The sequence below is a fragment of the Pocillopora damicornis genome, chromosome 1 (assembly GCF_964200805.1).
Source record: "Pocillopora damicornis chromosome 1, jaPocDami1.2, whole genome shotgun sequence".
In the NCBI taxonomy this organism is placed as follows: Eukaryota; Metazoa; Cnidaria; class Anthozoa; order Scleractinia; family Pocilloporidae; genus Pocillopora; species Pocillopora damicornis.
In genome coordinates, this window is record NC_142670.1 from 6,201,501 (window position 1) to 6,215,610 (window position 14,110).

Here is a 14,110-nt window from a genome sequence, read left to right on the forward strand (position 1 = left end):
AATCTCCAGGCTGATATTTTGTGGCCATGAGATCTCTCAGAGCTTGAGCGCGTCCTTCCTCTCCTTTCTCTTTGTTCGACTGAATAACGTGGAATTCTCGAAAATTGGGAAATTTCAGTCTGTTGGAATACAAATGGTAGTGAATTTTTTGGTTTGCTCAATCGAAAAAATATCCAAAACAAATATTCTCACAACTTGTCTGATTGATATTGTATTGATATTGTAAGGAGAAATCCTGTCTTGGTTACTCATGTGAGGTAAAGTCAGCACAAGAGCTACAGGTCTAACCTTGCCTATGCTTATGTTAATTTCAGTAGCATCAGGTGACTAGGAGAATTGCTTACTCCCCTCTAGACAAGGTTCCACTCTCCCATATCCGATTACAACCCTAATCTAAACTATAACAAAATTCTCGAACGTGATTGGTTATCACCAGCCCGATTTGAGCACTAATGGGACAGTTTACGCGACATGTTTGTAATTGGACAGTGTAATAGGACAGTTAAAGCGACAGTTAACACGTCATGCCTTTGTTAGTGGACAGAACGCGTCATGAGCGCACGCTGTTGTATCTCATTTAGTTGTTGTTTTTACAATTGGTAAAAGAACTTCGTGTCGTCCAATTCTGTTTGATAAATAATGGTAATAGGACCGAGTGGAGTCCAATTCGGTCTGTAATCATACGAGTGATTAACAATATCGGACGACCGCGAAGCGGGAGTCCGATTTGTTAATCCCCAGTATGATTACAGACAGAATTTGATGACACGAAGTCCTGTCACCAATTAATCAAAGCTATGAGAAAGAAGCTATGAGTAATGAGCTTTCTCAAAATTTGAGAAAGAAACTAGACATCGGTCGTACGTTTTCATAAAAATATCAACAGTTAACTCGGCGAAATGCGATATAACAGCGCGCGGTCATGACGCGTTCTGTCCACTAACAAAGGTATGACGTGTTAACTGTCCCTTTAACTGTCCTATTACACTGTCCAATTACAAGCATGACGCGTACACTGTCCCATTCGTGCTCAAATCGGGCTGGTGATAACCAATCGCGTTCGAGAATTTTGTTATAGTTTTGATTAAGAGTAGATTAACTAGTAAATAACAAATCGGACTCCCGCTTCGCGGTCGTCCGTTTTTTAAAATCACTCGTGAGGGAAAAGCATTTTGACAATCAATTACACTTGTACTCACATTTAGAGGCTGAGTTCTTTCAATCTTTTTCCCCAGTCTCTCTGCCACTTCATCAGCTTTCTCGTGTTGCTCTTATCACCATGCTGACCAATAATCTGCTTCACTGCGCGAAGCCGATATTTGTCTACCAATAACACACTTGGTTCTCCTGCACAAAAACAAAATGACCTTTACTGTCAAAATCTTATGTAGATGAACCCTTTAATCCCTGAGAGTGACTAACAACGAATTTCTCCTTTCAATATCTGCCCTGACTCAAACATTTAGGTCATGAGAATACAGCAAATGATCATCAACTGATGAACCTCTTGATTGTTCAACAAATTCTCCTTGCCAGCACATTAGGAAATGCATAAAGAACAGTATGGAGAATATGCATACTGATGTTAGGGTGTAAAGGATTAAACAAAAACTATACTGTCTTGTAACTCAGTTTAAGTGACACAAACAAGTCTACAGGTGGAAGAACAGATACATGAACCAACAGATGAACTCAAAGGTGGACTTCAGGGTAGTGGTAAAACTGAGGTGTGAATGGTGAATGGACAGAAGGAAAGAGCAGAGTGAGTGACAGATAGAAAGACAGTAATTGGATAAATGTACACACACAAAAGAGCAGACAGACAGACAAACTGAGTGATACTGTAAATTTGCCACCAAAAAGACTTTCTAATGCTAATGTTTCAAGCTTAAGCCCTTCCTCAGAGTGGATGGCTAATGCTCGAAACTTTAGCTTTGGAAAGTATTTAGGAAGGCCAATCTAAATTATTAACTCAGTTGATAAAAACACATTATCTTGTTAAACTCCCCACCAATGCAGCACCACAGTTTCTTAAAAACCTTACCCCCTTTGGATGGACAGACAGACAGACTGCTAGACAGATGACAGGATGGAAAAATGGACAAACCCATAGATAGATACAAGTAGATGGAAGAAGTTAAATGAGGATTAACAAATTATGGTATCAGCAGCACACTAGCCTATGGCTCCTACGAAATTTCATTATTATTTACATGTATTTATGTCATCAGTAACTTATACAAAGTCATGCACCTGGATGCACAAAGTATGATCACTGCACAATACGTGTAGGATACTCACTGGTGAGGAAATTTAAGGCATACAGCTGAAGTGTGAATTACATTTTCTGTGAGTTCATGCTCTTTTGCTAATTGTTGGAAAGGTTTGAAACACCCACCTTTCAGTGCAGGTGATGATGATGGTGTTTGTGTTGTTGGAGACGACACAGATCTTTCACTCAGTTGTAACAAATCACCTTCAAACTGATCTTTTCCCTGGCTGAGGGACTCCACTGGTTCAGCTTTCTCCCTCTTTGTCTTCTTCTCCACACTTGGTGGTTCATAGCTGGTCTCATTGCCTGGTTTTGTTCTGACAAGCTCAAACAGACCGTTTTCATCTATTTGTGATGTTCCACATTGCTTAATAACCTAACAGATAACAGGGTCGTAACAAGGTATATGAGATCAGGGATCACAGCCCCGGGATCTGGGATCACAACACTTGGGATCGGGATCAGCAGTGTTTTAGTGGAATCAGGGATCAAAATTGTGAACGTTTTTGGGATAAGGGATCAAAATTCCCAATGTTTTTGTGATCAGGGATTAAAATTCTCAACGTTTTTGTGATCAGGGATCAAAATTTGGGGCAAAAATACAGGATCAGTTATGAAAAAATATACCTTGTTACGACCCTGAGATAAGCACCCAAGTCAAAAAAACAACAACAAAAACAACAAAGAAACCATAGGTTTTTTTGTCAAGTGATGTTTAGCTGCTCAAGGAAGCAAATATGACCTTAAACCAGTTAAAAGGTCTCTCTACAAAGAAACATTTGATGCCCTCCACTGAAAGAAATGTGACCCTCCATGGGAAAACGGACACTAACGCTTTTCCGTTAAACGGTCTCGAAAAACGGTTGTAAACGGATAGTAAACGGCTAACTTGAGCGTTTAAACGGATGCCATAACCGCTTAAACGGATGGCAAAAAATTTAAATGGTTGACCAAAGTCCAAAAACGGATAGCTTAGGCCTTCAAACGGTTGACCAAAAATAAAAGCGGATAGCACGAAACGTTAAACGGTTGACCAAAGTTCAAAAACGGATGGCTCACACTGTTAAACGGTTGACCAAAAATAAAAACGGTCAGCCCGAAACGTTAAACAGTTGACCAAAGTCCAAAAAAGGATAGCTTAAACCGAGAAACGGTTGACCAAAATCGACAAACGGTGAGCTAAAAATTAATGTTTAACGGCTGTGGTTAAGCCGACGAGATCTTCTGCAGAAAAAACTTTCAGAGTGACAACGGATAATTATCCTTTAAAGCGAAAATATTGAGCATGATAATTTGAAAAGTAATAACTAGCATATACTTGCGCATTTTATTTCTGGGTTAATTACTGCCGCTTTCATGTGACATTCATGAAATAAGCGCAATTTACTGAGAATAGTTTCGCTACCGAATATCCAGAACGGCTACCGCGAGAAACTCATAATCTTCTCCTTTGTTTATTCTTATTATTATCGAAATGAACTTCATTTTTTCCTGTTCGTAAGTTTGGCGAAAAAATTTGCATATGCAATGTCGCCACCTTGTCTGAAGCCGAGACGTTTCAAGGTCAAATAACGCAATGAAGTTCCATTGCAAATAAAAAGTCGAATCGGTGTCACGCACCAAGCGGGGCCGTTAAAATGATTGTCAATAAAACCAAGAAAGATGAATCAAGATGATATAAACAGAAAGAGATTAGCCGATTTAGCAGTCCGTCGACTGGGAGTCTGCGAAATATACCAACCCAGCTCACTGCGGCTGGAACACACCCCGATAGATACTAGACAACATAAGGTCAGTTCAACTTTATTTACATTACGAGGAACGAGCAAGCTTATGTACATGTTTGCTAAGGCGACACTTCGAGTTAATGTTACTTTTGATGGATTTCCACACTTTTTCTTTCTCCGTGGCAGATTCAATTGGAAAACGGCTAAACACTAGCACCTTCAACGCCTGAAGTTTTGTAACATCTAGTTGCTGTTTATCGTGGGTGCCGTCAGTATTGCTGTTACTCAGCTCTTCCGAGGTATAGAAGAAAGGCAAAAGTTTCAGAGCGCACCGGTGCCTCTCTTTTTCCTTTTCCAAGACGTCTCGCACCCCTTTCGATTTGCTGGGCGTCACCAACGATCGTATGACGTCTTCACCGACTATGTCGTCCTCGAGGGTTGATGGCTGGAGTGCCGGTGTTTGCGAAGTAGTTGGTGCTGGTGGAGTTGAAGGCACTGGTTCGAACACTTCCATCGGGTCATCGCTGAGGAATGCCAAAAAGCCTCGTGGTCGATGGTTTGCAAGTTACCCGTCTGAGGAACTGGACCACAATTTACTCCTGGATCACTGAACTAGAAAGTAGGGATATTCACTCGTTAGTTTCGGACCAACGACACTAAACAGGATCTATTTCCGGTTCCGGTTCAAAGATGCTCAGTATCCTAGTGCGGTTTTCCTAGCAAGTCCATTTTACGAAAAGCTTCCGCAAATTATATAAAAAAAAAGCAACTACTTACCACTTTCTCTAACGAATCCAGACGTTGCTCAATCTTGTTTAGTCGAAGGGACATGTTATCCTCCATTGCAGACAGTGTGTCCTGTAATGTCTCCATCATCTGTAGAAATGTAATTTGCGTTAGTTCCATAGGTACTTATAAGATACCAACACTTAAGCCTGCTTACTCGCCAGCAGTTAAAAATAATTCTAAAATTTTGGTGTGATAAGGGAAATTGGAAGAACCTATCAAAATAACACTTACATGCAATTCGCAATCATAACCTCAGTTAGATTGACATCTTTAAAGTAGAAAATGAGACAATGGTATTCTTGTAATGTTTCTTCATCCATTTTTGAAAATTCAGATTAACATTGATCAATGTGCTTACCTTGCAGACGCCTTCCTGTACTTTGTTATGCACAGCTTCCACAACAGAGACATTGGCAAGCTGAATGTTGTCGATTTGTCCCTTCAGGGTTTTACATTCAGCCTCCTTAGCGGCTAACTGCTGGTTTACGGCCTCCAAATCTTTTTCTGTGGTCGCCGTGCATTTCGCTTTCTTTTTGACTCGATTAGTAGCCCATTCAACCTCTCTCTTTTTCTGCTCAGCCAGAAACGCACTATATGGATCCCCATAAGTCACTGAACTTTCCTGGGAATAAAAGCATCTTCATAAACACAACGAAATACCAAATGTAAGACCCCCGAAAAAGAAAACATCGTAGGCATTTTATGACGACTCAGATTCATACAATTGACTCGGACTACAATCAACCTCGGAAGGAGTAATTTCAACTGTCATGAATGCCTCACAAACATAACCGGTATAATGTTAAATTTCAATTCAGTACAAATTTCTGCATGCACTTGTTACGTTCTGAATCTTCTGTTGAGAATGTAACCGTCTCGCACTCAAGTTTTATTACGTACCACATTAAGCTTACGTAACAGTTTAAAGTACGTGTAAAGTAGTCTGCGAACTGAACGTTGATGAAACGACTATAACTCCTTACACAGCTCAAATCAATTCTATGCGTGAAATATAATTCGATTTGATTCAGCCCAAGTTCTCTATTACTTAATAGATAATTACATGGTGTCGTTAACAAGTGGAATTTTTTTTTCCGAAATCAACACGACCAACCTTATGAATACTTGAATTGACTCGAGTTTTCCGTGGCTGCTGGCTTTCTTCCTGTTTTTCGACTGGTAGTTTGGACTGATTGGAAATTGGATCGGGTTCAGTTGCAGAAATGAACTTGGATGACCACTCAATGTCTTTTTGATTGAGAATCTCTTCGTTATCTGTAACCAAGGACACAATGAGGGTAAGTTCGCGCAGTAATAAATGCAGATGTGTGAAGAGCCCATGAAAAAAATGACTGAACAGAATCTTTATTTGTCTAGCGAAGAATTATCAGAAGGAAAGGTTGTAAGACTTACCACCCACAGCTATAATCTCTGCTTGTATCTTCTTGCCCTCCCAGTTGACTGTCACCATGCTCCCTTCTTTGTATTCGAAGCTTTTACCCAAAATCAACCTTGAAGGGGCGATACCAGTAGTCCTTTCTTGTGGAAAATACAGTAACACTTTTGACGGCCGTTTACTAGTTTCTTTGCACAGTTGCCTGAGAGACATGTTTACCGAGTTTGCGACACGTGCGTAGACTAAGATAAAACCGTTTCGCTTGTTGTAAGCCGTAATATAGTGAACACTTTTTTATACACAGCAAATTGAATAGACGGATTTTCAATGTTTTGATCATTTGCGTATGAATGCATCAATTCACAATTCTCTTGCTTTAATTACGGTAGGGTACGCCCACAGCGATTTCACTTGCGATTTTTTTTTCCGTCACTGATCTTTTGTCACACTAGCTGTAGAATTTTTGTTATTGTTTCTTTTGTGGAGATTTGATATGCCGCGGACTCGCATTTAACCTCTGCTTTATGTAGCGCGCTTAAAAAAAAAGCTAATCGCTTTATACTACGGACTATTCTGTAAACATTGATATAAATGTTATTCAGATACGTCCGGTGGAACCCGTGTTAAGCAGTTTTCCACTAATTACTTAATTACAGTAAAGTACACCCACTGCGACCCGAGTTGTGATTTTTTTCGTCATCGACCTTTTGTCACACAAGCTGAAGTATTTCTGTAATTCTTTCTTTTGTGGAGATTTGATATACCGCGGACTCGCGTTTTGCCTCTGCTATCTGTCGCGCGGTTAAAATGAAGCTAATCGCTTCATTCTACGAACTATTCCGTAAACACTGATATAACTTTTATTCAGATACGTCCAGGGGAACAAATCGACGCAAAATTATCTCCCTCCTCGGTTTCCTACACATGTTTCAAATAAAGCTCGCTCATTCTGTGGGTCACTCATAAATTGCTTTTCCACAATAGGTCCTCCTTCATAAAGCAAAGCACGCGTCACAACAACAAATGCTTTTGCACGCGCGTATTTCACGAAAGTGACAAACAAGCCATGGCAGACTTTGATATGATAGAATGAGAGGAAACTCCGAACGAAATAATCGAAAAAGTGAAAAAATTTCTGCGCAATGGTTGTGGTTGTTCGCGTGGTTCCAAAGGAGGGCCGTGTTCTACAGAAATTAAAGAGGAAGCGGTGATGTTTAATCTGAATAACTGTCTCGAGTTGACGAGCGGAGAGCTCGACTTGATAATTTTGGCAAACATTCAAGCCTTCAGCTTCTTCTAAAAGAGTTTTTTTTTCATAAGCATAAGTCTATATTTAATATAGGTTTATGCTTATGAAAAAAAAAACTCTTTTAGAAGCCAACAACCTGGCAAAAAAAGAATTGATTTCTAGCCTGGTAACTTCTTTAGTTCTTGTTAGTTTGTTATACAGACTTGCAAACTGTCAATGAATTGTGTTAATTTATTCAAATTTGTGGCAAGTTTCCCAGGTTTTTTTCGATGAGCCACACCATGGATTTGTTACAGAAATTTAGGGAAAAAGGTGCAGCTTATATATTGGTTTTCACAGTGCTCCTTCTTTTTCTTGCTGTTTTGAGCTGTGCATTACAATGTACCTTAGAAAGTTTACTCTCCCCAGTATTTCATCCCACAACGACATAACTTGTTTTCTTGTTCACTGATTGGGTAACTTTTCCACCACATCTTTGAATCAAATCAGCAGCCTCCTCTCTCTCAATACTTTCCAGTATTCCCATAATAACAAATGTCAGTCCACCCAAACAGTTTTCTGCTTCCTAAAATTAAATCAAGTGCATGCATGATTCAAGATGTGCAGAAAAATAATTAATTCCTCCCTTAAAAAGCCTCTTAATACTGTCCAAACTGAAAAGTTATGTGGCAAAAAGTAAAAAACTCAGTACATATTTGTCTTGCATCTCTTATTAAAATTTGAAAGGATGGGAAACAAACCGTTAAGAGCTTTGAGAGATAATAATAATTTAACTGCCAGAATAAATTAACATGTAACTTCTCCCAAGAATATCCATACATTATCCAGCAAACACATAATGAGGATACTAAAACTTAACAGGTACATGTAGTTGTCATAATGATCTAACAACAAACTCTCATTATTAATTTACAGAAAAATGTGAAGCAGCTAGAGGGGAGAATTAACAATCAGATCTTGGTCTGTGAAACCTACCTGAGGGATTTCCTTTGAACCAAGTGCCCTAGGACTATTTCTCGCCATAAAACCATGGTAGCCAGATTTTTTCTTTTCCAATGAGGGTGGAACTTCAACTACTTCCTCTGATTTTGACACCTTTTGGTGTTCCTTGGGTTGGAGTTTCCTTACTAACATCTTTTTTTCCTTTTTCAGAGTAACAGTTTTCTTTGGACTTGGTTTTGAGTCTCTAACTGGAGTTTCTGGAACTGTGGCAGCTTTGGCAGCCAGATTGCTGGCAGGAGTTGGGTACTCCCTGAAAAGTCCATGGATAAAATTTGAAGTGAATAAAAGTTACATGTATATCAAATATTCTAACAGCAAAGAGTTGTCCTCACAAGGCAAGAGTTGTCCCAAATAGGAATGTTGATAGTAAAAGACACTTCTGCTTTGAAAAATGGAGACAAGGCGGTAACATCTTCCTGGATTGTCAAAGTTAAAATCACCAAAAATGTACCTAAAAGTTTTGTCACTATTGTAACTGTTTTTGTATAAATTCTAGGTACAGTAATGGCAGTATTTTGGGTGGTGTTAGTATCATAAGTAATGTTTTGTTGCAAGTATTGTTCGTAATGTGTCATAGTAGGACAGGTTTACATATACAAAATGTAACACCAGTTAACAAATTTGAGTAAGCTTTTGGATATCAAACAAAGCCAAATTTAGTCATAAAATGTTACTGTTTCATCTAAAAGTAACTTATTTAAGTGCTTAATGACACATACATTACACATGCAATCATATCAGATCCAATCCATTCTAGTATCAGGGTAGCTGGTTCAATTAAGCATTAATAGTAATGATTAATTTTGCAACAATAAAGTATGGTAATCAAAAGGCTTACAAACCTTTTTCTTCTCAGGGGAAGGCTTTTTAACCTCAGACTTTGATTCTGAGAAGTCTTCCTTTCTTTTCTTTGATGGTTGCTCTGTTGTGTGATGGTTGACATTCCCATTTTCTCTTCCTTCTTTTTCTCTCCCATTTTTATACTCTTCTTTTCTATTCACTTTGGGTCAGATCTCTGTGGGAAATGAAAACGAAAAAAATGATTGATAGTTCAACAGGGAATTAAGGGATAATCATTTTGTAGGCTGAAAGCTCTGGATGAAGCTTAAAATGTGCACTCTTAAGAGTGATCAATTTTCTAATTTCTCGCAGTAATACCAATTCACAGTCAACTGAGCAGCAATGTGATGAGAAGAAAGAAAATCATCAGACAAGAGGATATCACTTGATTGAACACCATACTCTCAAATATATTTTCATAAAACTTGTGTGACAGACAGTGAAGAGAATTGATTTTAATATCTTGGAGGTGAAAGGACTTGTTCCTTTAAGGCAGCCCATGGTGTTGTTTCTGCAAAAACTATTCCTCAATTGGTCACTACCGGTACCCATTGATTCTGTGACATGGTATGTGTTCACTGTAGACCATCCTGATATAACTATAACAGATTGGCAGAGGGTTTTACAAGGGATGCATTATTATGCCCAAAAATTAACGTGTGATGCATGAATTTTATAGAAAGGCAAGGTATGGTGTGGTTTGAAGTTTTCCCTGTTTAATGCATGATGCATGAAATACTGTTAAAAATACACTGGATGCCTGAATTTTTCTTTACAAAAAAAATTGTGGGTGGAAAAAGTGTAATTAGTTATTCACCTGTTTTCTTTTATTAGCAAATGTTTTCCTGGATTCCCTTTCAACTGGAGTAGAACCAAAGAAATTAAGTGCAGAAGTTGCTTTTTTCTCTTTAAGTTTGACTGGACTGAAGCAAGAATAACAATCCATGTGTTACATATTTCAGTAACACAACAACATTGTATTAAATTCACCTTTGATGACACTGTCTCTATTATTTTGCTGTTGTTTTTTTGGTTTGTTTGTTTTTCATTTTCAACCCTGAACACATTAATATCAGTATGCACATTCTCTAAACTGTTCTCTATGTGTTTCTGAGGGTACTGACAAGGAGAATTTATTTAACAAATTAGAGCTTAGTTGTTGATCATTTCCTTTCTTCTTGTGCCCTTAACCTTGACACCTGTGTGTAACATGTGCCTATCCAAAAGTTAAAATTTTGGAGAAACCAGAAAAGCAAACACAATTCACAGTAAGTTTTAATGAATCATCTTTCCCTGAAAAGAAGCTCCAGTGAAAGAAAACCATTTAAATAACTTACTTTCAACAAAAAAAAGTGATTGATGTACATTAATGTTTGATTCAGGAGGGATATTGTAAAGAGAAATTAGATGCTGGTAATTCTTCGCAGTCAAAGGGTTAAATGTATTAGCATAAGAGGGAAGAAGAAGCCAGATGCTTCTTGAGAGCAATATCTTATGTTCTAAATGAACTCCATGGTTTGGTACTGAAATGTCAAATATAATGAAAGAGAATGATGGAAGATACCTCTCTCTACCTTGCTGGACCTCTTTAGAAGCTACAATGTCTGTCTGTTTTGCAGACTTTTTTAATTTCCTGGGCACAACTTCTTCCTCATCTGTAGAAACCACATCAAAATATAACTCAAGTGCTATAATATTCAAATTCTATTTGAGGCAGAGTGGTCTAATGGTAAGTGTGCTGAACCCTGAATGAAGCAGATGGCTTTGTTTTCCTTAACAAGCTAATACATAGGCACTGTTAAAGGTCATACAATGTTTAAAAAACTGACTGTACCTCAAGCTCACCTCACACTAAATATTTCCCTATCCAGCCCTCCCACTCCATCAATAAGCAGAGTCTGCTAAAAAAAACCCTTTTACCCGTAAAGATATTTGGCAATCTTATTTATAATGAAAAGTATCCAAAACGTTTTCACATTCACATGAAATTCAAGACGATCACATTTTGAAGATAAATAAAACCAAGGAAAAAAATTAAACTAAATTCATATTTTCACTCTTTCTAACCTGTTAATAAAACTGTTACTCCTATGAAAATTAAATATATTTATGTAAAAAAAAGATGAAATCACAATTCCCATGAAGATAAAGTCTCTACATCACCTTTCACATAAAAAGTATCACGTACCCTCAATAAGTTCACATAATTTCCTTGCCTGAGTTCAAGCTGATTGGTCTCCTACTTTTCTTAGCCTTTTAACTCTCCTCCTTCTTTACTGATGTGGCTTTTCTGAAACAGAGATGCATGAAAGAGAACCAGGTTCTGAATACAACCTGACATCAGTATCCATATTCTCCATACTGTTCTCTATGCATTTTCTAAGCTGCTGACAAGGAGAATTTGTTTAATAATCAAGAGCTTCTATAGTTGGTGATCATTTCCTTGACTCTTGATTCAGGGCTGATATTAGGGTCAAAGAGTTTAACTACAACTGTATGAAATGGAATGAAATTGATTTTTGGAGGAAGAGGATCTTCATCAGAATCTAAAATAGATGTAAAATTAATTTAGAAATAGGTTCAGGACATCATTGTGATGTTGTATGTATAATAATGCGAATCTTTTATATCATGTTTTTGTAATAATGCAAATTGCATTTGGAATTGACAAGGACACTGTACAGCACAATACACCATTAAAACTAATACAGAGGTATAACAGTTTGTGTAGAATCTCAACATCTGTTCCTTTTGAAACTGTTGGTGTTCATCCTAAAACATTACCTGAGTCAATAATGTTTTTCTTCTTCCTCTTCTGATTTTCTTTTGGTTTTTGTTTTCAGGCAATGTCATCATCTTCACTTCTTGATAAACTCTGCCCAGCAAATTAACAATTACATATTTTTATTCATACAACATGAGATAAATTCGCTTCTTTTGACCTACATGTGTAACAACAACTGGATAAGATGAAGGGGGGTGTTGTTCCTTGGAGCACAACTTTCTTACAAGACATTTTCTTCCAGCTCAGAAAATCAACAGAACACACCAGGTGTAGAAACCAATCCCCCTCCTGGCCCCAGTCCGCAAGTTTGACTTTTGCACAGATCATGCAAATAAAAAAGGTGTGAGCTTGAGTTAAAAGGCAATTGCAAGTACATTGTTATGCCAACCATATTCCCAAATTGTCAGGTAAATTGCTCTTTCGTCAAGTGACCCGTGTTTCATATATTATTATTATTGCCTATGTTATACACATTTCTTGTAATTTGTATTTCCTGTGTTATTTCCCATCTCGTAATAAGTCATTCCATTCTTGATGTATTATGTTTGTAATAATTTTCTTAGAACCCACTGGCAATGGCGTGTAAATATTGAAGAGTTCAGTGCAGGAAATTAAACTCATCTAAAATTTATTGCTGGCACGTTGGTCACACCAGGCTTGTGAAAAAAATAGTCTGAGTAAGGTAAGTCTCAAGGTTTCTTTATCAATCACCTTTCAAGTTAATCAACAATTTCATTTTCCCTTCAGTCTTGTCAAAATTGTGAAATAGGCATTAGAGTTGTATACTGCAACTGCTCTGCAGAATTAGTAAACTGCAGTTTGAACAAATTTGTAGGGAATGCTAAAGTCCTGGATATTTTGAACTTGAGTGAAATTATGTAGCAGTGTATCACATCACACTGTTCAACCCTTAAACTCCCAGATGTAATTAACATGTAACTTCTCCCTAAAATATCTCTACAATATCCAACAAAAGGGAAATGAAAAAAGTTGTTATCTTGATCTAAAAACAAATTCCTATAACAAATGTACAAGGAAACTTCTGGAAACAAGTGGGGAGAATTAGAAAACAGGTCTTGCGAGTTAAAGAATGAAGACAAAATTGCTTCATGTTATGACCTTGTTAAAGATAAAAAAACAAAGGCAAACATTGTAACTTATCAGCCTCACTCAGCTACCCTGATATACTCAGACTATTGAAAATTATACCTACAAAGTTAGTTAACACACAATACCACACCATTTTTCACGTTCCAGCCCAGAAAGATACCTTAGGTTGGATATATGTAGTAAAATGAAACTCTTGGTTAAAACATGTTGTAAAATTACCTACCATGTGCCAAATAAAAGATTCATGACAGAGGAAATTTTACCATGTATGGCAATACATACCAATTTTAGCGAAATTCTGCCGCTGAGAACTAAAACGACTAACGAACCATTTTAGTATAGTGATGTGTTCACATCACTCTCCGGCACAAGCGACTAAATACAGGAATGGCTCCGACCTGTGATTGGATGATAAAAATAGTAAAAGTTCATAAGTTATATCTTAACTCCTTGCACGTGAGTATTGTTGACCGCGTGTACCGAAGCGGAACAATGAAATATCGATGCGAAAACACCGACGTGTCAAACAAGAAATGGCTACTTACATAACGAAGATAAGGCAGAGTCTATCTTCTTCAGCTAGGTCGTTCAGCGATATTCCGGCGATGAAAAAGTCATCCGCTGCCAAGTTCCGCTGACAAAACTAATTTAGTCTGTCTAGGCGGACGACCAGAGACTGGAGCCATTCCTGTATTTCACCGCTGACCGGAATGGCTCCAACTCATGCGTATATTAATTTTTTGGTTCTGGCTAAATAATCTATATACAGATAAAAAGTGAAAGAGCTATTTATTAGGTTCTTCTTATGTTGAAGTCTACAGTGCTTGCAAATGAAGCCCTCTTTTATTTCTACAGGGTGATGTAGTTTCTAAATTTTAAAATAATACAGCAACTGCATACCATGTTTGAAAGATCACGCAAGGTTGCGTGACGCTGCCAC

General features: G+C 37.7%; 1 protein-coding gene and 1 non-coding gene across 3 annotated transcripts in view; both read right to left on the reverse strand.

The window, feature by feature from the left end:
* LOC113678045 (replication factor C subunit 1-like) overlaps positions 1 to 13,860 on the reverse strand; it is a 249,540-nt gene extending 235,680 nt beyond the window's left edge. Inside the window, exons 1-8 of one of the 2 annotated variants that reach the window (XM_089184552.1) lie at positions 13,716 to 13,860; positions 13,453 to 13,568; positions 12,060 to 12,150; positions 11,464 to 11,565; positions 10,840 to 10,930; positions 10,093 to 10,198; positions 9,278 to 9,450; positions 8,409 to 8,685 (exon numbers count right to left, since the gene is read on the reverse strand). In XM_089184552.1, coding sequence (XP_089040678.1) covers positions 8,409 to 8,685; positions 9,278 to 9,411 — 411 coding nt within the window. In that variant the 5' untranslated portion in view covers positions 9,412 to 9,450; positions 10,093 to 10,198; positions 10,840 to 10,930; ... (2 more) ...; positions 13,453 to 13,568; positions 13,716 to 13,860. Of the gene's footprint in view, positions 1 to 8,408; positions 8,686 to 9,277; positions 9,451 to 10,092; positions 10,786 to 10,839; positions 10,931 to 11,463; positions 11,566 to 12,059; positions 12,151 to 13,452; positions 13,569 to 13,715 lie in introns of those variants that run through there. The other variant, XM_089184556.1, reaches the window with a different exon arrangement.
* Positions 4,069 to 7,806, reverse strand: LOC113675707 (uncharacterized). Its single transcript, XR_016180929.1, has 5 exons — positions 6,202 to 7,806; positions 5,903 to 6,063; positions 5,147 to 5,410; positions 4,777 to 4,875; positions 4,069 to 4,611 (listed from the first exon to the last, which is right to left on the reverse strand). It is a non-coding gene; the product is annotated as an uncharacterized LOC113675707 (transcript).
* Positions 13,861 to 14,110: the final 250 nt, after the last annotated feature.